The sequence below is a fragment of the Triplophysa rosa genome, linkage group LG10, assembly GCF_024868665.1.
Source record: "Triplophysa rosa linkage group LG10, Trosa_1v2, whole genome shotgun sequence".
NCBI classification, from domain to species: domain Eukaryota; kingdom Metazoa; phylum Chordata; class Actinopteri; order Cypriniformes; family Nemacheilidae; genus Triplophysa; species Triplophysa rosa.
In genome coordinates, this window is record NC_079899.1 from 18740125 (window position 1) to 18764316 (window position 24192).

Below are 24192 nucleotides of genomic sequence, written 5' to 3' on the forward strand. Positions count from 1 at the left end.
AGGCATAAACACATACACAAGCAGGTCAAAAGCCCAAAGTACAAACAGCGTCTGGCTTTTATTTACCAACCTTTGAGATAACATAAGGCCTCACATAAGCCGAGGTTTTTGTAATAAATCACATAACTCAGAAGGATGAAGTTTGAGGATCTACTTACTGAGATCAATGGCTTCGGCAGGTTCCAGAAGATGATTATTTGCATCAGTTTTATCGGACGATTTACTCTCCCGTGTCACTTTCTGCTAAGCAACTTTATCGCTGCCATCCCTTCTCATCACTGTGACATCAGTTTTTTGGATGTTGACGGGATCTTTGGGAATCTGAGCCGGGAGGAGAGGCTGACTGTCAGTATTCCAAAACAGGAAGATGGGACTCTTGCTTCCTGTCACATGTTCTCTCATCCTCAGTTCCACCTGCTGTCAAACTCATCGAGCAGCACAGATCTTCCTGTTGTTAGGTGTCAGAATGGATGGGAGTATGACAACAGTACATTCAGCAGCACTCTGGCCACACAGGTGAGATGCATATTGAAATCTGTTATGACTGTCTTTTGGTTGATGAATTTGTGTGGCATAATGGTTAAAAATGTGGACTGATAACTGAAAGGTTGTATTATCAAACAAATTCTCTGCACTGTAAAAAAATGATTTGTTGTTTTTTGTTGTTTCAACTTAAAAAAATAAGTTACCTGGTTGCCTTAAAATTTTAAGTTAGTTCAACTTAAAAATATTAGTTCACTTAATGAATTTGTTGCAAACTCGTTGTGTTGACTAATATTATTAAGTTGAACTAACTTAAAATTTTAAGGCAACCAGGTAATTTATTTTTTTAAGTTGAAACAACAAAAAACAACAAATCATTTTTTACAGTGTGTTTTCTGTCTCTTCTTTTGCAAAGTGGGATCTGGTGTGTGATAACAGAGGTCTGAATAAAGCTGTGGCCACCATCTTCTTTGTTGGCTCAATGTTTGGAGCAGTTTTATTTGGAGGTCTGAGTGACAGGTGATCATCATTTTCTTCATAAATGTGATTGGTGATTTCTCCATATCTAAGCATGGCTTCTGTTCATTTTGTAGATTTGGCCGTAAGCCGATGCTGCTGGTGTCGTATGTTTTAGGAATGGGTTTTGCAGTGGCCAGTGCTTTTTCCTCCTCCTTTATCATGTTTGCAGTGTTGAGATTCTTCACTGGATTAACCATCACTGCCATCATCACAATCTCATCTGTACTCAGTGGGAATCACTTTATTTTTGTGCATTTTGTGTCTTTTCTCTCACACAGTTTGTGTAATGCTTATTCAGTAATGATGTGAATTTACTACTGACAATTCTTTTAGGACGTTTACAGTTATTTTTCTTTCAGATGTGGAGTGGGTAGACATTCAGCACAGAAGACTGGTGTGTTTGATCGACAGTATGGGGTGGACTTTTGGGACCACCGCTTTAGCTCTCATTGCATTCTGTATAAGAGACTGGAGATGGTTGACAGTGGCCATAACTTCACCTGTATTTTTGTGCACAATTCTCTGGTGGTAAACACATTTCCACAAAAAAATAAATTTAGCAGTTTTCAAATTTTCTAAAATTGCTTTCACATTCTGGGTGAAGGTTTGCATCATGCCGCCCACAATATACTGTAGGCTATATGTCTGTACACTTTAAAAAAAAATGCTTCTCAATGCCGTACTGTAGAATAACCATTTTTGGCTGAAGGGTTCTATAAAGAACCATTAATATCCAAAGAACATTTCTGTTTCACAAAAGGTGGAATTTCAGTTTTTTTTTTAGATTATGCAAAAGTAAGAAAGAAATCGTTCTTAGTAAATAGCTCTTTGGGGAACCAAAAATGTTTTTTTCTTTGGCATTTTTCTGAAGAGCATTTTGTTTTTAACAGTGTAGATCATTATGTTATTCTGTCTTAGAATGTTTAATAGAAAAAATATTTCTAATGTAGGTGGATTCCAGAGTCGGCTCGGTGGCTGATAGTCCATGGAAAGACACAAAAAGCTCATTTTTACCTTCATAGATGTGCAGTTATGAACCGCTGTGAGAACATTACCTCGAGCATCCAACCTGAGGTGAGTAGACAGGAATATTCTTTCTTTTGTGTTAAAGGTTCAGTGTATGAAATTTAGCAGGTTGCGAATTGCAACCAACAGCTCACTCCACAGGACAAATCACGTTTTCGCTTCTTTGCCGAAGGAGATAACATATTTACGAAATGCGCTCTGTAGAGCAGTTTGTCTATTTAGGGCTACTGTAGAAACAACATGGCGGATTCCATGTAAGGGGATGTAGATAGAAATAGCTCATTCTAAGGTAATACAAACATAACGCTTCATTGTGTAAGGTTTTTATACACCTCTGAAGACAGTTATGTATATTACATTGCATTTCTGTGAATAGATCCTCTGAAAAATTACATACCGGACTTATAAGATGTCCCACACACAAGGCCAATGCCATACTTCTTGGGTAAAAGTTGTTAATGATCTTTGGGATACAGGAGGCACCACAATAATATTCATGTAATGTTTTAAATGATTTTTCTTGTACTTTCTAGGCTCTCTCTAGCATCATTGTGACAGACACAGAAAAGGGGACGTTTTCATACCTGGATCTTGTCAAAACCCCTAAAATGAGGAGACTGGCTTTGCTCACAGGGACCATATGGTGTGTGCCATAAAGGGACAGTTCACCCTAAAATTCAGTCATTACTCACCTTTATGTTGTTTCCTCAAAACTGAATGCTGATTTTCGCTTGAATTGGCATGAGAAATTAATGTTATTATACAGCATTAATGGCTTTTCATCATTTACAGGTTTTGTGTTGCTGTTGCCACCTATGGAATAAGTCTAAATATAACAGGCTTTGGTCTAAACGTCTACATTACTCAGTTTGTTTATGGGTCCATTGAGATTCCAGCTAAACTGAGTATGTATTATCTGCTTGAAAAGATTGGCAGACGAAGGACAGAGACCGGTGCTCTGTTTTTGACTGGAATCACCCTCATGATTAACATTTTCACACCCAGAGGTGAGACAATAACAAACAATGAAAAAAGAAAAGAGGTCAGATTTATTAGTCATTATGAGGAAAACAATAGTTTAATGTATAGTAATTATAGTTTAATTTGTAGTAATACGTACTTGTAGTAATACTGTAATGCGTACATTTCATCAATCATTTGTCAAGATAACTGCATTTTCCAGATTAGTCGCTAGAGGGCGTGTTCTATTGCTTAAAATGGTACTCTCTTGTTCAGATCAACAGGTTGGACGTACTGTAGTAGCTGTACTTGGAAAAGGTTTTGCAGCTGCAGCCTTTGCTACAATCGTATTGTACTGCTCTGAGCTTTACCCAACTGTTCTCAGGTAGCAGAACTGTTGGAATTAATACAATTTAATATAAGTAATTGGTAGAAAATGTACAGTATATCAAATTGTATGTGGTTCCTTCAGGCAAAATGGGCTGGGCTATAACTCCTTCGTGGGTCGTTTGGGTGTGTCTGTGGCTCCTTTAGTTCTCTTGTTGGATAGTTTCTGGGGGTATCTCCCTCAGATCACCCTCTGTTCTGTGGCCTTCTGTGCTAGTATGGTGGCCTGGCAGTTACCTGAGACACGAGGCAGGTGTCTACCTGAGACTATAGAGGACATTGAGGGTACACAGTAAGTAGTTGATGCCATGTTATTTTAGGTTATTATAAAAATATGGACCTGAACTGAAAATATTCAGCTCAAATAAAATGTCAGATAATATAATCAAAACAGAAGTCAAATTTAAAGTAATTTAAGAAATGCTTAAAAATATGTTAAAAAAATAATCTTACTGACTGGAATATTGATGTGTGTTCATTTTGTGTGTTCTTTAACCAAGTCCTGTGTCTTTTTATATTGAATAGGACAAATCTTGTTAGACATTATGAAAAGCCAGAGGAAGCTGAGAAAATTATGACAAATGAAAAATGATATTGCTGGAGTGATATATCAGTAGCCGTCTAGTTTTTTGTCTTCCAATCTTCTGCACTTCCCTGGCTGAACACTAGATCACTTTCATCAGGAGTGTGATGAATATCTCATGAAAATATACTAATATGATATTGCTTAGTATGTTTCTCTGTCGAGGTTTGAAATTTAGCCTTGACTGCCTTTGACTTTTACAGAAGAACCAAAATTACCATTTTATAAGACTGTCCCGACACTGGAAATCTGTTGAAGTCTTGGAATAACTAGTGTAGAAAGCAGCCGGTAAAATCATAACTATGTTTTGCACTGTTGGATGCTTTGACTTTACAGTCCAATCAAAACTTTTCATCTGGGGTTGTGTAATGCTTCCAAAGTGCGATGCTGTTTATTAACCAAATCTGATTGTTTTCTTGGTACTTCTTTACTTAAAACATATCTGTCTAAATGGAAAATATTATAGCTGTATGTAAAAAAAACAAGAATGTTTGTCTGTCAGATGCACTCATTATTAAAAGTTTGAACGAAAGATCTTAATTTCTGTTTTAAATTGCTGCCTTTATCTGCAAACAAAAATATTGTGCACAAGTTGTTTCAAATAATTGGTTTAAACACATTAATTGACATTCAGAGATCATGTGTTATGCTATGTCTATGTAGAATCTATTCTAGTTCAAATCATTAACCCAACAATAGCATTTTGAATACAGATTACTAAACAACCTCCGCATTTTTTTTAAATGGCCAAAGTACAAGCAACGGCAGGCTATATAATTGCCGAGCTCTTAAACCTCACTACATGCATTTTTTGTAGTAAGACAACTAAGACGCAAGTCTGTTAATAAAAAAGGATGAAGTTTGAGGATCTACTAACTGAGATCAATGGCTTCGGCAGGTTCCAGAAAATGATTATTTGCATCAGTTTTGTAGGACGATTTATGATTCCGTGTCACTTTCTGCTAAGCAACTTTATCGCTGCCATCCCGTCCCATCACTGTGACATCAGTGGTCTGGATGTTGACGGGATCTTTGGGAATCTGAGTCGGGAGGAGAGGCTGACTGTCAGTATTCCAAAACAGGAAGATGGGACTCTTGCTTCCTGTCACATGTTCTCTCATCCTCAGTTTCACCTGCTGTCAAACTCATCGAGCAGCACAGATCTTCCTGTGGTTCAGTGTCAGAATGGATGGGTGTATGACAACAGTACATTCAGCAGCACTCTGGCCACACAGGTGAGTTGCATTTGTCTTACTGTCATGTACCTGGCTGTGATAAATCTGCTCATGTACTTGAGAAGATATACTTATAGTATAGTTAACCCCAGGTTTTACTTTAGCTTAATAATCCTGTACCTCACAGTTTTTAAAACCACAAACTCTGCTTTAGCTAACTGCACAAATCTTTTGATATGTGAATTCCATAGGGGTGTGTTAATACTGGACTGGTATGGTTGTTGTAGGTTCAAAATCTCTGTTTTATCTCTCTGTTTTTGCAAAGTGGGATCTGGTGTGTGGTAATAGAGGGCTGAATAAAGCTGTGGCCACCATCTTCTTTGTTGGGGTGATGTTTGGAGCAGTTTTCTTTGGAGGCATGAGTGACAGGTGATGTTTCAGTTATTAAAACATGTAAAGACTATAGTTTATTCTATGGTTTATGTCTGTTAACTAAAGCATTCATGAAATAATTACTATTAGGTCGATTCTTTTCAAAGAATTTATTAAACAAAGGACAAAATGGTTTGATTTGGTTTATCTGAAGTAACTTGCGACTCGATAAAAGTCTTTTCACTACATACTTTTTATGTAATTTTAAAAACTTTTTTTAAAAATCACGATTAATCGTGATTCATCGCATTCAGAATAAAGAGTTGTGTTTACATATTATATGTTTGTGTACTGTGCATATTAATTTTGTTTTTATAGCACATACAGTACATGTATAAATATTTAGGAAATATTTACATGTATTAATACATTTATATTTACCAATAACTTAAATTATATATACATTTAATTTATAATGTTTTGTTTTTCTTAAATATATGCATGTACAGTATGTGTGTTTTAAATACAAACTAAATATGCACAGTACACAGACATATATGTTGTAAACACAAAATTTTGTTCTGAATGCGATTATTCGTTTGACAGCCCTATAAAAACGTAAATGTTTTTCTACTATTTCTTTCTTTTTAACAAATCTTCTGCATAAGTAAGCATGGCTTCTTTTCATTGTGTAGATTTGGCCGTAAGCCGATGTTGCTGGTATCGTATCTATCAGGAATGGGTTTTGCCATGGCCAGCGCTTTTTCCTCCTCCTTTATCATGTTTGCAGTGTTGAGATTCTTCACTGGATTTACCATCACTGCCATCATCATAATCACTGCTGTTCTCAGTGAGAACCCCTTTGTTTTTTCTTGCCACCTTATGATGTAATGATTTAACTTGACAAACTGTTTATATAGACAGGTTCTGAAAATGTAGCAAAAAAACATTTTAACATGTAATGTCAATTTCAGTCATTTTTGGTAGGCCATTATGCACTACATAAGTATTTTCCTGCAGAAAAATGCATGCTTATTTTATCATTCAGCTTGCCATATTATAATTAAAAACAAAAGTGACAAAGACAAATAGACTAGTAAAGTTTTCAGTTCATTAGAGTGACAAATTATTTAAATTATTTAAAAAACGTATCAGAACTGTTTGCTCAAAATTGTGCATTTTTGCTCTTTTAGATGTGGAGTGGGTAGACATTCAGCACAGAAGACTGGTGTGTGTGATTGACAGCATGGCATGGGCTTGTGGGAGCATGTCTTTATCTCTCATTGCATTCTGTGTGAGAGACTGGAGATGGTTGACAGTGGCTGTCACTTCACCTTTACTTCTGTGCACAATTCTCTGGTGGTAAACACAATATTTGCAAAAATAACCTGTTCTCATATTCTTAAAGATGGGATAACACTCGCAGTTTCTTCCAATCTCATCTTAAACGTGAGAACCTATACAGTAGTATTGCATACGTCGTATCTTTGAAGAGTATTTAGTTTGATCAAATGTATAAAAGAGAGATACAGCTGTACGGTTATTTCTGGAAAAAGACGAGCTGCTGGAGGCAGGCAGAGGGACGGAACTACAGCACTTGCACACAATACATCATTGCATTAATCCCTTCGTGTTGTTTACATTATGCACGTATGCGCCGATTGCCAACAAAACACAGACATATGACTTATTTTGACTTACCGCGTGCAGTTCATGTCCTGCATGTTTTAGCACTGGGACCACTCCATTTATCAGTTTCAAATGATCTCCAGCGTTATATCCGCTGTTTATATAACATCCTTCACTGAAATGCGTGAACAAACAAACACACAAGTTCTCTCACTATCGCAAGTGTTACGAGCTGCAGCTGCAGGCCCACAGCGCAGCCGGTCTTGACGCCGCGCAGCCAATCTTGATAAGCGGGTCTTCCTATCGTTCGTCGGTTGGCGCGTGGGTGGGCTATTTCTTTCGCCTTGCCGTGGGCTTGCTTTAACAGGAGAATTGCCCAATAAAAGGAATAGGATCCCTGTTACAAAACAGTGCTGGGGGAGTGTATCAAGCACAGAAATACTACGTCATATGTCCAACTCGTTTTTTTACAAGATGACAATGTTACGCATGAGAAGCCAGCACGTTCAACAGTGTAAAGAAGTCAGAATGCATGATATAGCATGTTATACCGCCTTTAAACTCTTCACAGTTTTGCGCGCTATTAAGAGTTCATTGTTCAGTCCTACGATATGTTCACATTTCTGATGTAGGTGGGTTCCAGAATCGTCTCGATGGCTAATAGTCAATGGAAAGACACAAAAAGCTCATTATTATCTTCACAGATGTGCAGTTATGAACCATAGGGAGGAAGTTATCTCAAGCATCAAACATGAAGTGAGTAATGGCTATTTTTCACTTTCCTGTTGTTTAGGCAAAGTTCAGCGGGTCCCACAACTTTATAGTTTCTATTCATTTCTTCATGCTGGTCTAAGTTTCTTTTTAGAAGTTAACGAAAGCAGGGTTAACAGGTGAATACTTTAACTACTGATCTTTCTCTTCCGAGGCTCTCACTAGCATCACTGTTACAGAAAACAGGAAGCATTCCTACCTGGATCTTGTCAGAACCCCTAAAATGAGAAGACTGGCTTTGTTTACTGGAACCATATGGTGTGTAACTGAATTTAAAGAATCAGTTTACCTGAAAAGGAAAATTCTGCCTTCTCCTCATCCACATCCTCTATTTGAACTTATTACATTAAACAAAAGTATTTTTAAAATAAAAAAGCTTAATTTCCATGAAATTACAATGACAGAAAAATGTTATATGTCAGAAGTGGTGCATACGATTTGTGTGCTTCTGGCACCATCCAAAATGTTTGGCTTACTATTCCATTACTGGCCATGTGCTCTGTTTGAAATTCAGCTTTCTTTTTTGCATATTAAATCATGCATTACTGGCATTTTGGCTTTTACAGGTTTTGTGTTGCTACTGCCACCTATGGAATAAGCCTCAACATTGCAGACTTTGGGCTGAACTTGTACCTGACTCAGTTTGTTTATGGCGCAATTGAGATTCCAGCTAAACTGAGCATCTATTACCTGCTTGAAAAGATTGGCAGACGTAAAACAGAGACCGGAGGTCTGTTGTTCGGTGGAATCAGCCTCATGATTAACATATTCATACCCAGAGGTGAGACAAATGGACACTGACAAACAATGTGTCATGGTGTGCACGGAACAGAGAACCCAACTGCAGAAAGGCTTGGAAACAATAATGACTTTAATAATAAAACACAAAACAAAAACCCACGAGGGGGTAAAACAATGACAGAGGGATTATAACTCACAGACTCAACAGGAGCAATAAACTAACTAAATTGGACTAAGACAGCACTTGACATAAACTAACGCTGACTAGACTAAGACTTATGGAGCATGAACAAGACGCAATGACTTTACAAGGCTTTGGATCAAACAAATAGGCACAAGACAGAAAACACAAATAGGGAGCCAAATCAAGAGGGGAACAGGTTCGGGGCATTAAATCATTACAGTCACTAATGAGGGAACGAGAGGGCGGGGACAAAGACGAGACCGAGAGCGCATGTCACGCCAAGACAAACAATTTCATGTCTCTCTCCACACTAAACACATGGGTACTGCCACGATCCTGACACAAGACTGGAAAACCTGAACAAGAGAGCAGGATCATGACACAATGAGGTCAAAATGTCAGAAAACGACTGTAGCTTTATTGAGTCATGCACAGAATATGTTCAATTAACTCTCTCATTCAGATCTGTGGCTTGGACGTACTGTGGTTGCTGTACTGGGACAAGGTCTTTTAGTTGGTGCTTTTGCTACGATTACATTATACTGCTCTGAGCTTTACCCTACTGTCCTGAGGTAACCAGCAAAATTACATCCTCAAATCAAAGGAAAAAGGATGTGATTGTTAAAATATCTTTAGTTAAACTGACGTATGATATACATTATATATTAAATATATGCAGTATTATATATATAGAAAATTCATTGTTGTGGTTCCTGCAGGCAAAATGGGCTGGGCTATAACTCCTTCCTGGGTCGTCTGGGTGTGGCTTTGACTCCTCTTATCCTGTTATTGGACAGTTTCTGGAGCTACCTCCCTCAGATCACCCTCTGTTCTGTAGCCCTCTTAGCTAGTCTGGTGGCCTGGCAGTTACCTGAGACACGAGGCAGATGTCTACCTGAGACTATAGAGGACATTGAGGATACTAGGTAAGTCATCATAATCGACAAGGTTAAGTTTAGAATCATCATCGTCTCTAAATGAATACAATTTCTTTAAATACCATTAAAACATATGACAGAAATAGTTTTGAAAGAAATAGTTCACCCAATAAATGGTCCCCATTGACTTTCCATAGTAGGAATAAAAATTACTACTTTATGGTCAATTTTTGGATGAACCATTCCTTTAAATGTTAAGTGCCCATATTGTGTGTTCTTTAACCATGTCCTGTTTCTTTATTATGTTAAATAAGAAAAAAGTATCTAACAGAATGCTGCCTTTGCACAGCCAGGACACAGATACGTCTCTCCAGCAAACTTACATGTAGGGGGAGTGAGAGCTACAAACACCAAACTTTTATGCTTTTTGTTTATGCTTTCTGTGTATCTGTTTATGTTTAAACTTTAAATCTGTGTTTATGTTGCTAGTCTTGACTTTTGTGTTTAGTGCTGTAAAGAAATGCAGAATTACAGGTAAAAGTAAAACATGTCAAATAAAAATAAAAGTAACATTCATTAGATATTACATCTTTGTAAATGTGACCACCCATTAAATGAAATGAAACTGTGTTTTGTAATTGTATTTATTGATACATTTCTTGCTCCATAGCTCACTTCTCCAGTGTTCAAACCTTTTGGTCCAAAAACTGAACTGAAATGATCTGGTTTAAACTGCTTTGTATAAACATTTAGAGTTCTAGTTTAAAATGTACATAACTTCCATGTCAAAGGAATGGCCTGGACATATACATTCATATACGAACACATTTTTCTGCGTCTGTCAGCAGTCTAAACTAGAGTATACATTTCTATCAGAATACGTTCTCAGAACCTACTTGTTAAAACAGAATTAAAACAGCACAATTGCCGGAATCAACAATCAACAATAAGTCGTTTAATACTTTTAGCAATGCAGACTCTGTACTGTGTTGAGGTCTGAAGCCAGACTGATATTTATCGAAATTACAATTTTCCTGTAGAAAAGAAGAAAGCTGATTAAACAAAACCTTCTCCAAAACTTTTCATAAAAACGGCAATTTAGAAATGGGACCGTAGTTATTTAAAACTGTTGGATCAAGATTTGGTTTTTTGAGCGGCTGCACAGTGGCATGCTTAAAATAGGATGGGACTATTCCACTGATTAAACTGCTAATGATTGTTGACAGTAAACTAGGACTTATAGTGTCGAGCGTCTCTAATAAGAGATGAGGAGAAACAACATCCAATGAACAAAAAACAGTGTAAAAAAGCAGTGTAAACTGGAAATGTGCATGAACTTATAAACACAATATTAGTCAAAAACAATTAAGTTAATTCCAAGATAGAGTTCTGTAGAGCCTGCCAATCAATATTAGAGCAACAGTGATGACTTTGGGCTTTAAGATTTAAAATGTAAGAAAAAGAAGGGATTGGAATGACATGGCAATGTTGCTGTTTTATAATGTGTGTTGTAGAATGAGTAACTAAAGCAGAATCACTGTATGTTGATTCATAAATCCAACATTTAATTTGACAAAAATGAGTTTGAGAGTCCCAGAAATCAAAGAAATGTTCCATGATGATGATATCTTATACAGTAGGTCTGCCTTTCACATCAGTGGTCCTCCTCACACCCTAGAGCTCTACATCAGAATTTACTTTCTCTTACAAGATTTACAAGGTTTGTGAGACCTGGGGCACAAGGTTTGGATAAAATTGTAGCCTGACCGCATTCATGATTTTTACAAAGAAAGATACAGATTCAAAGTCTTACATTGATCAGTGTAGCAAAAAGGCTGTAAAGACAATGTTGGCACTGGCGTATCCTTGACTGTACAGTTCAGTCAAATCACTTAATCTGGGATGACTAAGGAAAAGAGGTGTGGATGTCGTGCTGTATAATGCTTTGAAAGCACATTGTTGTTTGTTAAGCAGTAATCTGGTTATAGTACTTTCCTATTCTTCCCATTCTTCATGCTATTGCCTTTCAAAAGACATGCACGACAAAAGGTTAGCGGATAAATCATCCCAAATTTCGAAATCATTTCACCCTTTCTCGCAAATGCTTGGTTTTGCACAAAGACACATGTAACTGACATTTATTTAATGGTCAAAGTACAACCAGTGTCTGGCTTATAATTACCAACCATTGAAAGAACAACAAATCCTCAATACATAACCCATGGTTTTCTTAAACGGACACATAGGATCCAATAACTACACCAGAGAAGGATGAAGTTTGAGGATCTGCTTACTGAATTGAATGGCTTTGGCAGGTTCCAGACGATGATTATTTGCATCAATTTTATAGGACGATTTATCACCCCATGTCACTTCCTGCTAAGCAACTTTATCGCTGCCATCCCGTCCCATCACTGTGACATCAGCTCTTTGGATGTTGACGGGATCTTTGGGAATCTGAGCCGGGAGGAGAGGCTGACTGTCAGTATTCCAAAACAGGAAGATGGGACTCTTGCTTCCTGTCACATGTTCTCTCATCCTCAGTACCAACTGCTTTCAAATTCATCGAGCAGCACAGATCTTCCTGTTGTTAGGTGTCAGAATGGATGGGTGTATGACAACAGTACATTCAGCAGCACTCTGGCCACACAGGTGAGATGCATATTTAAGAATGTACTTCATATTATCCAAAAGGTTAAACATTGAGACTGTGCAAACGTTTTTGCACAAGGTTGCAAGATCAAACCTGATCTTAGTCAACTTTTGTATTAACACAATTTGTTTTGATAAGCTGTTTTCTATTGCAAAGTGGGATCTGGTGTGTGATAATAGAGGGCTGAATAAAGCTGTGGCCACCATCTTCTTTGTTGGAGTGATGTTTGGAGCAGTTTTCTTTGGAGGCATGAGTGACAGGTGGTGTTTCAGTTTTCTTTTTTCAAAAACTATTTACAGACCTGTAGCATTAAATAACTAAAACATTAATTTGATTGGGATTTTTAATCAATTTGAAGTATTATAGTAATGTCTTCATGAAATGGTTACATTGCAAATGCACTTAGCATGGCTTCTGTTCATTATGTAGATTTGGCCGTAAGCCGATGCTGCTGGTGTCGTATGTATCAGCAATGGGTTTTGCAGTGGCCAGCGCTTTTTCCTCCTCCTTCATCATGTTTGCAGTGTTGAGATTCTTCACTGGATTTACCATCACTGGCATCATCATCATCACTTCTGTGCTCAGTGAGAATCCCTCAGTTGTTTTTGTTTTTTCTAATCTCACACCGTTTCATGCAATGTGATGCTTACAACTGACAAATGTACTTTGTATATATGAAGAGTTTATTTCCAAAAAGAGATTACTCCGTTTAAAAAAAATCAAAAATCATGTCTTTATTGTTATCATGTTTTTATTGTGTTAGTTAGCTGTATTTTTTTAGTTATTATGGCTTAAATCAAAACAAACCAACAGCAGTTTGATTGATGTTAACTGGAATGCACATTAAAAAAAACATGATTTTTGATTTTTTTAAAAACAGAATTATCTCTTTTTGGAAATAAACGCTTCATATATATATATCTCTGTGAGATGAACTGAAAGTTGTTGCTTATGTATGTGAGAGACAACTCTCAGCAAAGTGACGATGAGAACACAACACATTTGGCACTACTTATTAACTACTTTCTGTACAAAGTAATGCAGTATTTACAAATTTGGCTTGCCATATTAAACATTACAGAAAAAAAGGACAGAAAAATAGACGATGGGTGAATTTGTACAACTCAGTTTGTCATGAATGTATATGTCATGGTCCTGCCTTCTTGTTCATGATTTTCTAGTCTTGTGGCAGGATCGTGACAGATCCCTTATGTTAAGTGTGAGAAAGTCATGGTTTGTTTATCATTGACATGCCATGTGCTTTCTCGTGTCTCGTCATTGGCCCCGCCCCTCTCGTTTACCGTATTGCTTTCCTGCCATGTCACATGTTCCTCACCTGCCCCTCGTTATCTTCCTTTGTTTGCTTCCCTATAAAATACCCTTGTGTTCATTGTCCTGTGCTCGATCGTTGTACTTGTACCTTTGTGCTTACCTGTGTGTATTTACCTCTGAAGTAAGTCTAGCGCTGTCTAAATACCCTGTCTACATACCCTGTCTAGTTTAGTTATTTACTGTTGTTTCCAGTACTCGAGTTGTAAAAAAAATCAGGGGGGGTGGTGGATTGGATTTACCATGACCATGGTTATCCTCTATATGAAGAAAACAATGGCATTGTGGTTTTGTTAGAATGAGCAAAAAGTCAAGTATAGCCTACTGTCAAGTTAGGTTTTTTATAAAATAAGAGGGCAGTCACCTAGCCCATATTCAATTAGAGAAATGTTTACTATTTACAGGGGATGGGAAGGGGGATGGCCGTTTTAGAAGGGAGATGATTTTGATCATCTTTAATTCAAAGGGGGATGCCATCCCCCCTCAACTCGAATACTGGTTGTTTCTGGTTTTGCCCCCACGTGGGAAGGTTTGTTTACTTTTTTGGAAGAGTCTCTGAGTTATCTTGTCTGTCCCCCATTGTGGGAGTTTTTGTTTTACCCTTACTAAAGTCTTGCTTGTTACCCTGTACCGCTGCCTGCATCTGGGTTCTTCTTCGCCTGCACAATCGTGACAGTATATGCAGCTTAACCATAGTCTATAGAACAATTTACTTTTGTTAAATTTTGTTTGTTCGTTTGTGTTCTTTCTTTCAGATGTGGAGTGGGTAGACATTCAGCACAGAAGACTGGTTTGTGTGGTTGACAGTGTAGCATGGGCCAGTGGGACCACTGCTTTATCTCTTTTTGGGTTTTGTGTGAGAGACTGGAGATGGTTGACAGTGGCCGTCACTTCACCTTTACTTCTGTGCACAATCCTCTGGTGGTAAACACAATATTTCTAAAATAAACCTTTTAGACATGTTCCAAAAGTGAAAATTCTGTCATGAATTACTCATGATCAAGTTGTTCTAAACCTGCAGTTTTTTTGGTTGAACAAAGAAAGATATTTGGAAGAATCTTAGCAACTGAGATTTCTGGGGCACCATTGACTGCCATAGTAGAAAAAATATTGTATTTTTCTGTTGAACACAAAATTAGATATTTTGAGGAATTGTGAAAGCAAACAGGAGCACCTTTGACTAACACTTACATTTTTCCTACTATGGTAGTCAATGCGTAGCCAGAACTTTTTTTTTTTTTAGAGGTGGCCAGGTAAGACCCAGGCCCCGGTTGCATAAAGCACCTTAAGTTTTTCCCTTAAGTATGACACTTAAGGGGTGATTTTCCTTTGCCAAAGACAATAGGAGAATAACTTAAGTAAAACTTTAGGTATACTTAGGACACACTTAAGGGAAAATTACACTTAAGGTGCTTTATGCAACCGGGCCCAGTCATTTTATTAGGGTGACCAAAAATCCTTATTGACAGAAATTCTTTAACTTCTACTGTAATTTATGTCCTAGCGCTCCTGTGTTGTGCACGTCAAAATGAAATAATTTTTTTATTTAATTGGCGGTTGGCAGTAAAATGAAATCACCCATATTGCATGTCATTTATTATTGCATTATGTATTGTTTTAAACAGCATTTGTTTATTAATCTACTTTTAAATGTTATTCATGAAAGGTATAATAAAATCTGTTTTACCGTTATTATGTGAGGTAAAATAAGTTTAAATCAAGAATGTTTTGAAATTCACAACATTTCAACAACTTCTCACGAATTTAAAGGCTGTTATTGGACTGTTGAAGGTAAACGTCATATGCGACTACGCATTACTTTACGAAGAGCTTACGAACTACTAGCTACGTTCTGCCTTAAGACCAAATGGTGCAACAGAATAACATACAGATTTAGTTACAAACTAGCTAGTAGTTACTAAGCCTCTAGTGTGGACTTTACGTTCACATTTAAGAAAGAACTTACGAATGGCTGGTGCAACCCTACTCTGATCCTTCTGCTCGCGATGAACTTCCATGGTACACAGACAGTACACTGTCATGAAGCGGTTAGCAGCTTGTCAGCTATAGCGCTCAGACTGTTTGCGTCAGTGTGTTATACGCTAAATGATCTGCGCAGCACTCCGTAAACTCCGACATGCATCTTACACCCGTTTCACACCGCATGCGTAAGCAGAGCGTGAGCAGCGCGTATTTTTTTCGGGGCACATGTTAACAGATTATCGAAAGCCAACAGGTTCACAATTCGCGTGCTTTTGATCGCCGTATTAATATTAAAACGCCGATTTCTTAACGCCGCCAGGCGTTAATTAAGCGCCGCCTGGCGCTAAATTAACGTCATACGCCGCCACGCGTTAAAATAACGCCGCACGCCGATCGACGTTAAGTTAACGTCACACGTCACTCAAAATGCAAACTTATTAGCTAATATACATAGCCCCTCCTCTTCTGGGTTTGCGAGCTCTACGGCAAGTCGGAGGCTCGGAGCATCCAGTACAATTTCCAAGGGCGCTGTTCACTTAAGTTAACTGGGGGACCGTAGTGTCACCTCAAATCCATATCCATCTTAACTTTGTGGAAAACAAAAATGTAAAGAAATGAAAGAAAAACCAGCTGAAAAGAAAAACATATAACTAATGCAGTACGTTCCAGCAAGCAATGTGTAAACGCGGTTGCGTAAATGATGACAGAATTAGTAGTAAAGTGAGTCCTTGCTGTTAGTCTACAGGTTAGCTCGGTTTGCTCGCAGTCGCATGTTACGTCTTTAGCTGGTTCTAGTCCCGCTCGGACCATTTGCAGACTTGTACATCGTTGGTCTTGATAAGTTTATCTGTCACAGGGATTTTTTTTTATGTTTCAGCATTTAATGCGTGGTTAATATATAAAGAAAGTCAGGAATAAGAGCTCTTTCTCCACAACAAACTTACAGTATATTCTAAGTTTCTTAAGCGCTCCCGACAGCCTCGCCAACAGCCTTTCAACAATCACCTTAACGCACATCACCTGCCCACTTAAATTTCATTAGCACGCGACCACTCACATTACCTACGGGACATGTTGCTTACCTCCGTGAAGAGACTGACGCTATACCGTGTGTGGCACTGCAAAGAGGCTTGCGTTACTAAAAATAAACAGCCACATTTCCAGTTGAAATAAATAATATTATACATTCTTTATATTATTCAGCTCATGGAATGTGCGGGATTCAGGGTTGGTGGCGTATGTTTCAAAAACATAATTAAAAAGCCTATCGTGCATTTTAATGCACAATTTAGGCTATGGCCAAAGAAATTGCATTCATCATATTACTGCAAAATATGTCCACTTCAATCAAAATGAGTCTGACTATTAGGTTAACGGACTTAAATACAGTAAAAGAGAAAATAAAGTGCGGTGTTGAGAGTTATTCAAAGATTATAAATCACAAAAATGATCTTACTCTGACTGAACATCCAAAACGTGCGCATATTAGATAATACACAAGATTTGTGTCTCAAATATTTTTTGTATTGTCAACATTTACCAGCCATTTACGAAAAATATATGTTTTAAGTTGTTTCTTGAATGAAGAGAGAGACGTGGTTGACCGGACTGTATCTGGAAGATCGTTCCACCAGCATGGAGCAAGCAGCAGTGAAGAAGAATGAGCGGAAAGATTTATGATTTAATACCCTTTTGTGAGCTACCAGGCGCCGTTCATTCCCTGAGCGCAAGGCGCTATTTTGGGGTTATTATTATATAATGTTTTTAAGTGAAAAAGACAGACGTTTTAAATGGAAATATATATTGTTTTATTTATTTAATGCAGAACAACAGGTGCAATTACAACAAAGTGTTTCCTTTATGCAAAAATAAAATGAAAAAGACACCTAGCCATCTTAGATAAATATACATTGTCAAATGAAAATAAATAAAAGCTAGTTGTTTAGCCTGCATTGAAAACTTATACAGAGCCTCAATACAGGTCAACGGAGTGAAGTCTAAAAGAAAACAAATTAAGCCGATTTATGCAGCTACAGTAACTGTGCAAAACGAATACAACACAAAAAGCCCTGGATAGTGTGACATTTACATTAATATATTACTCATTATATTACTTATAACAACCTATATCCACAACAAACGTACATTAAGTTTCTTAATCGCTCCCGACAGCCTTGTAAACGGATACAGAATAAAAGCATTTTTGTTAACTTTATTAACGGAAGAAAACGTTAATAAAGCAGACTTCACATAATAGTAGTTCTCCAGTAGAGAACATGCATAAACACTCAAGTTAGCATGGTCGTCATTTTTATATTGTTTCATATACTTTGTCGAGTAAAATGAATTATATCTAAACGCTCGGCTGAAAGTCAGTTCCACACAGGGTATAGCGTCAGTCTCTTCACGGAGGTAAATGGCAAAATGTCCCGTAGGTAATGTGAGTGGTCGCGTGCTAATGAAATTTAAGTGGGCAGGTGATGTGCGTTAAGGTGATTATTGAAAGGCTGTTGGCGAGGCTGTCGGGAGCGCTTAAGAAACTTAGAATATCCTGCAAGTTTGTTGTGGAAAAAGAGCTCTTATTCCTGACTTTCTTTATATATTAACCACGCAATAAATGCTGAAATATAAAAAAAATCCCTGTGACAGAGATAAACATAACAAGACCAACGATGTACAAGTCTGCAAGTGGTCCGAGCGGGACTCGAACCAGCTAAATACGTAACATGTGACTGCGAGCCAACCGAGCTAACCTGTAAGAGCAACGACTTATTTCACTCCAAATTGTGTCATTATTTACGCACCCGCATTTACACATTGCTTCCTGGAACATGCTGCATTAGTTATATCTTTTTCTTTTCAGCTGGTTTTTCTTTCATTTCTTTACATTTTTGTTTTCCACAAAGTTAAGATGGATATGGATTTGAGGTGACTCTACGGTCAGACGGTTTCATCGCGTGCCAGACCCCCAGTTAACTTAAGTAAACAGCGCCCTTGGAAATTGTACTGGATGCTCCGAGCCTCCGACTTGCCGTAGAGCTCGCAAACCCAGAAGAGGAGGGGCTATGTATATTAGCTAATAAGTTTGCATTTTGAGTGACGTGTGACGTTAACTTAACGTCGATCGGCGTGCGGCGTTATTTTAACGCGTGGTGGCGTATGACGTTAATTTAGCGCCAGGCGGCGCTTAATTAACGCCTGGCGGCGTTAAGAAATCGGCGTTTTAATATTAATACGGCGATCAAAAGCACGCGAATTGTGAACCTGTTGGCTTTCGATAACAGATGAGAGCATTCATACCGCACGCGTAAGCAGCGCGTGCTCGCGGAGCAAAAGCGGCGCGTAAGCAGCAGTGCAGCGATCATTTCGGCGCTGAGTCTATTTTTGCTGCGCTGCTAACGCTCAATTAAAGCGACAGTGCATTCTTTACGGACAAAATCCACATGGATTGACAGGAAAAAGTAACACTTTTACATTTAAAGCACGTAAGTGGTGTCTAATGTGTTTTTAACAGTCTCCATGAGTTTCAAAAAGACTTTTGCCAACAGCACATTTAAAGGATTTATAATACAAGTATATCTTAGATGTTATGCTTATATTGCAAATGAAGGAGTGGAAAACGATCGCATTACGCTGTCAGGTTACTGTCTGAAACCCACTGTCATCATAACCTTCTGAAAAAACAGATAAAACTACATAGACATCGTGTTATATGCTTATATCGTATGTGTGAGAGAAAAGCGATCGCATCACAAGTCAGTCACTCTCTCCTATGGTGAGTTAACCCTTAAGTGACTTCGTATCCTTCAAAGCACCATGGCTTTTTATTTACAACTTGTACTACACAGATCTAAAAGAGCATGAAACAGGCGGATATAACAAATCATAGTTATGAAATCTACTTAAAAGCGCTTTGATGAAGTTCTGGGAGATATTTTGCTCATTGATGTTTGTAAATAACGTAATGTGAAATTGCATTGTTGTACTGTGGTAACAGTTACCCAGGCAGCGCGGTGCATACGCTGCCGGTATGAAAGGACAATGGGCACGCGCTGCTAACGCTCTCCCTACGCGCTGCTGCCGCTCCGCCTACGCTCTGCTTACGCGTGCGGTATGAAACGGGTGTTACCCCTAACCCCTATGGCGTTATTATAATGACAAATGTCGCGAGCGCATTATTACAAGGCGAGAGCGCATTCTTGTCATACGAGCGCGCGAATCTCTCCGCTCGCACGCCGATTTCCTTTGCTCGTGCACAAAACTGGACGCGCGCTTTCAATTATACGCTGCTCTCTTATGAATTTTCTCTCCTCTCGCTCAGTGAGCGTGTGCGCACTCAAAATGCGTGCCGTGCGTCCACGAATCCTTCGGTACTCTTGCTCTCGAGAGGTCCTCCTGTGTGTTCCAGGCATTATAGGCTGTCAAAAGTAGTCAACCAATCATGGATAGGCTTCCACGGCGGGCCAATGAAAACGCGACCTCTTAACTACAGTAGGCCTAATTGTTAAAAATGCTTGATGAAGAGTTGTGTTTCGTGTTCTTTTCTACAAAAGTGTCATGTTAATGTGTAATTCTTGTAAAATAGTATATTGTAAATTGCTGAGTTTCATTCTTATAAAATCTTTTAATATATAAATCTTTTAATGAGTGGATTCTTGCGTGTGGGTAGGTGGGTGGATGGGGGGCACCATGAGGTCTTAACACGCCTCTGGATCCACCACGTTCTCAGGTAACAATTTTAATATATTTGATGCAACATTATTAATCAAATGTATATTAGAAATGAACGGTAGGGGAGCGTTTGGTATATTGCATAGTAGTTCAGTTTTATGCCCTGAACTTCTGGAACACTGAATGCAGAACACTTACAGTGTCTGTCTGCAAACGCATTAAATGCATAACCAAATAGGTATAGAATATTATATGATATTTCCAAATGCTCCAGTGCTATTATTGTTTTGATATGTACCGTTACTTGTAGTAAATATTATTTTAGAATAAAGCTAACTTAAGACACCAATCTAAATTGTTCGGTAATCAATTTAGTACTATTTTGACAATATTATGTTTAGTGTAGGACATGCATGAGGACCACATGAACTTGAGGGTGTTGGCCTGTTTTGTCTGAATAACATGGTAGTTAAACTGAAGTTTATATGTAGCCTATAAAGCATCCTAATGCCCCGTTCATTTCTAATACACATTTGACTAATAATGTTGCATCAAATATATTAATATTGTTACCTGAGAACGTGGTGGATCCATCTTGCTTCGTTGAAAACGTCGAGTCACTTTCAACCAATAAGATGCCATGTAAGAGGTCGCGTTTTCATTGGCCCGCCGTGGAAGCCTATCCCTGATTGGTTGACTACTTTTGACAGCCTATAATGCCTGGAACACACAGGAGGACCTCTCGAGAGCAAGAGTACCAAAGGATTCGTGGACGCACGGCACGCATTTTGAGTGCGCACACGCTCACTGAGCGAGAGGAGAGAAAACTCATAAGAGAGCAGCGTATAATTGAAAGCGCGCGTCCAGTTTTGTGCACGAGCAAAGGAAATCGGCGTGCGAGCGGAGAGATTCGCGCGCTCGTATGACAAGAATGCGCTCTCGCCTTGTAATAATGCGCTCGCGACATTTGTCATTATAATAACGCCATACTACCCCTAGTTCACACTGCACGCGTGAGCAGAGCGAGAGCAGCGCGTATTTTTTTCGGCGTGCATGTTATCAAATGAGTGCTTTCATACCGGGAGCAGGAGCAGCGCGTCAGCGTCAAGCAGGAGCTTGAAGCAGGAGCGTCGCGTAATATTAACGCCAATATTTTAATATTACATTTTAATCGATATTTTTAATTATCATAAACAGATATCTTTGCAATATACTAGAGAGACTAAAGAATAGACAAACACAGAAGAGACAAGCATTTCTGTAAATTTCATCTAGTCCTGATGTCAATGTAGTTTACACAACTTATTTAGAATAATAGACCATGTCAAACTAAAGCATGAACTAAACTCAGAGCATTTCCTAAGATGATCTAGATTCTAGAACATCTGCAGTGCTCTCTTAAATGAATCGACTCAAAAGAATCGATCACTCGGGAATGCCCTTAAAAAGAGATGACAACCTTGAAATAAACAACGCATTTTAAAAAGCACATTTTAAAATGAAGGAACGAAGGAACGTCACGCAATGTAAGTTATGTAACGAAGTAAAAGTACAGATTTTCTATTAGAAATTTACTCAAGTAAGAGTAAAAGTACACACTTTTAATTTTACTTAAAAAGTACATATTTTCCAAAATGTTACTCAAGTAAATGTAACGAAGTAAATGTAGCGCGTTACTACCCACCTCTGCCCATGGCCACCATGTAGCTACGCCCCTGGGTGCCCCAGAAATCTCAGTTGCTAACATTCTTCTAAATATCTTTCTTTGTGTTTAACTGGTCAAAGAAATACCTCAAAAGATAAGCAGCATTGGAATATAAAATTATTCATTTGTGTTCAATTGAAGATATGAAGTCATATATTGTGTATCTGGGATTGCATAAGGGTGAATAAATTGTCGTTTTTTGGCTAACTACTCCCATAAGGGTCCTAGTACAGCATTACTTAATGTTGTCAGTATGAGGTTTAGTCCTACAATGTTTCACAGACAAAACGTTTCTGATATAGGTGGGTTCCAGAATCGGCTCGTTGGCTGATGGTCAATGGAAAAACACAAAAAGCTCATTATTATCTTCATAGATGTGCAGTTATGAACCATAGGGAGGAAGTTATATCAAGCATCGAATTTGAGGTAAGACCTGTTGAAAAGACCAACATACATGACCCCTTGGGAAAAGCAGGAACGTTTCTAGGCGTTTAAAAAAACTTTACCCTCTCCCATCTGTTCTTCCTAGGCTCTCTCTAGCATCATTACTACAAACACAGAAAAAAGGAAACATTCTTACCTGGATATCATCCGAACCCCTAAAATGAGGAGACTGGCTTTGCTTACAGGAACCATATGGTGTGTAACTGAACTTTAGGGAACCGTCCAACTGAAAATTATGTACTCACCTTACGAACAAAATGAATCTTCGCTTTTTTGTTTGGACATTAAATTATGTATTTTATTATCTACAGGTTTTGTGTTGCCACTACCACCTATGGAATTGGCTTTAACATCTCAGGCTTTGGGCTGAACTTGTACATGACTCAGTTTGTTTATGGAGCCATTGAGATTCCAGCTAAACTGAGCTTGTTTTATCTGCTTGAAAAGATTGGCAGACGTAGAACAGAGACTGGAGCTCTGCTATTGGCTGCAATCAGCCTCATGATTAACATATTCATACCCAGAGGTGAGACAAATGACAGACAATGGCAAACGATGTAAATTTATGTACATAAAATGATTCGAAAATCTTCTTTTGCAATAGCTACGTATATTTTTCAGCGAGTCATTAATGTTTTTTTATATCTTTGTTCAATTTTGCATAGCATGTTCATTATACTCTCTCTCTCTCTCACTAAATTCAGATCAGCAGGTTGGACGTACTGTGGTTGCTGTACTGGGAAAAGGTTTCTCAGTTGTTGCTTTTGCTACAATTATATTATACAGCTCTGAGCTTTACCCCACTGTCCTGAGGTAAACAAGAGTAAATTCAATGTTTATATACTATAAACTTAAAAACTATGAATTCAAACCTAGACTATTCGATGTCACTAATTAGAACATATTGCATAATTAATGTGGATATCAAAAGATATAGGTCAAGCATGGCATGCATCATATAATCATTTATGTTTTATTACTGTACATTAAGTGTAATGCATTTGTGGGTCCTGCAGGCAAAATGGGCTGGGCTATAACTCCTTCCTGGGTCGTCTGGGTGTGGCTTTGGCTCCTCTAGTCCTGCTATTGGACAGCTTTTTGAGCTATCTCCCTCAGATCACCCTCTGTTGTGTGGCTCTCTCTGGTAGTCTGGTGGCCTGGCAGTTACCTGAGACACGGGGCAGATGTCTACCTGAGACTATAGAGGACATTGAGGGCACTGAGTAAGTCATTAAGTCATAACCTAAAATATATACTATAATATTTGGTAGAAGGCTCATCAGCACAGAACCATATAGACTTCACAGGCCCTAAACATTTGGGTTTCTACCATTTTTGGATACCATCTTTTTTATTTCAGATTATTACAAGAAAATTGGCCTTAATTAGAAACTATTCTGCTTAATATTCTGAATAACTAATAAACCAAGGTGCAAGGACAGAAAAAATAAATAATGACCAAACATTAAAAATACAATCACAATGAAAGGTTAACGTGTGTCCATTGTAAGTTTTCTCTAATCAAATCTTGTCTCTGTTATGTTAAACAGGGAAAAACTCAAAAATCATGACAACCACGAAGAAACCCAAACAATTACGACAAATGAAAAATGACGACGGTGACCTGCTGAGATCGTTCCAAATTGTGTACGTTTTTATCAAATTGTTTCACCATCAAGTTCAACTCTGTGCATATTGA

General features: G+C 38.1%; 3 protein-coding genes across 3 annotated transcripts; all 3 read left to right on the forward strand.

The window, feature by feature from the left end:
- Positions 1 to 135: 135 nt before the first annotated feature.
- Positions 136 to 3833, forward strand: LOC130560385 (solute carrier family 22 member 7-like). Its single transcript, XM_057344118.1, has 9 exons — positions 136 to 516; positions 899 to 1002; positions 1077 to 1231; positions 1362 to 1530; positions 1953 to 2076; positions 2562 to 2671; positions 2821 to 3035; positions 3265 to 3373; positions 3461 to 3833. Exons 1-9 carry the CDS (start codon positions 136 to 138, stop codon positions 3669 to 3671), a joined length of 1578 nt encoding a protein of 525 aa, XP_057200101.1. The 3' UTR covers positions 3672 to 3833.
- Positions 3834 to 4812: 979 nt separating this feature from the next.
- LOC130560386 (solute carrier family 22 member 7-like) lies at positions 4813 to 10150 on the forward strand. Its single transcript, XM_057344119.1, has 10 exons — positions 4813 to 5193; positions 5459 to 5562; positions 6201 to 6355; positions 6699 to 6867; positions 7767 to 7890; positions 8060 to 8163; positions 8472 to 8686; positions 9294 to 9402; positions 9550 to 9756; positions 10058 to 10150. Exons 1-10 carry the CDS (start codon positions 4813 to 4815, stop codon positions 10095 to 10097), a joined length of 1608 nt encoding a protein of 535 aa, XP_057200102.1. The 3' UTR covers positions 10098 to 10150.
- Positions 10151 to 11979: 1829 nt separating this feature from the next.
- Positions 11980 to 24157, forward strand: LOC130560384 (solute carrier family 22 member 7-like). Its single transcript, XM_057344117.1, has 10 exons — positions 11980 to 12360; positions 12518 to 12621; positions 12791 to 12945; positions 14446 to 14614; positions 22352 to 22475; positions 22579 to 22688; positions 22805 to 23019; positions 23198 to 23306; positions 23510 to 23716; positions 24044 to 24157. Exons 1-10 carry the CDS (start codon positions 11980 to 11982, stop codon positions 24105 to 24107), a joined length of 1638 nt encoding a protein of 545 aa, XP_057200100.1. The 3' UTR covers positions 24108 to 24157.
- The last annotated feature ends 35 nt before the right edge of the window (positions 24158 to 24192 follow it).

Coding starts and splice junctions, on each gene's coding strand:
- LOC130560384 (XM_057344117.1), top strand. CDS start 11,980: ATGAAGTTTGAGGATCTGCTTACTGAATTGAATGGCTTTGGCAGGTTC. Junction 22,476..22,578: donor TATCAAGCATCGAATTTGAG/GTAAGACCTGTT, acceptor TGTTCTTCCTAG/GCTCTCTCTAGCATCATTAC. Junction 22,689..22,804: donor TTGCTTACAGGAACCATATG/GTGTGTAACTGA, acceptor TATTATCTACAG/GTTTTGTGTTGCCACTACCA.
- LOC130560385 (XM_057344118.1), top strand. CDS start 136: ATGAAGTTTGAGGATCTACTTACTGAGATCAATGGCTTCGGCAGGTTC. Junction 1,232..1,361: donor CACAATCTCATCTGTACTCA/GTGGGAATCACT, acceptor TTTTTCTTTCAG/ATGTGGAGTGGGTAGACATT. Junction 3,036..3,264: donor TAACATTTTCACACCCAGAG/GTGAGACAATAA, acceptor TCTCTTGTTCAG/ATCAACAGGTTGGACGTACT.
- LOC130560386 (XM_057344119.1), top strand. CDS start 4,813: ATGAAGTTTGAGGATCTACTAACTGAGATCAATGGCTTCGGCAGGTTC. Junction 5,194..5,458: donor GCAGCACTCTGGCCACACAG/GTGAGTTGCATT, acceptor GTTTTTGCAAAG/TGGGATCTGGTGTGTGGTAA. Junction 8,687..9,293: donor TAACATATTCATACCCAGAG/GTGAGACAAATG, acceptor TCTCTCATTCAG/ATCTGTGGCTTGGACGTACT.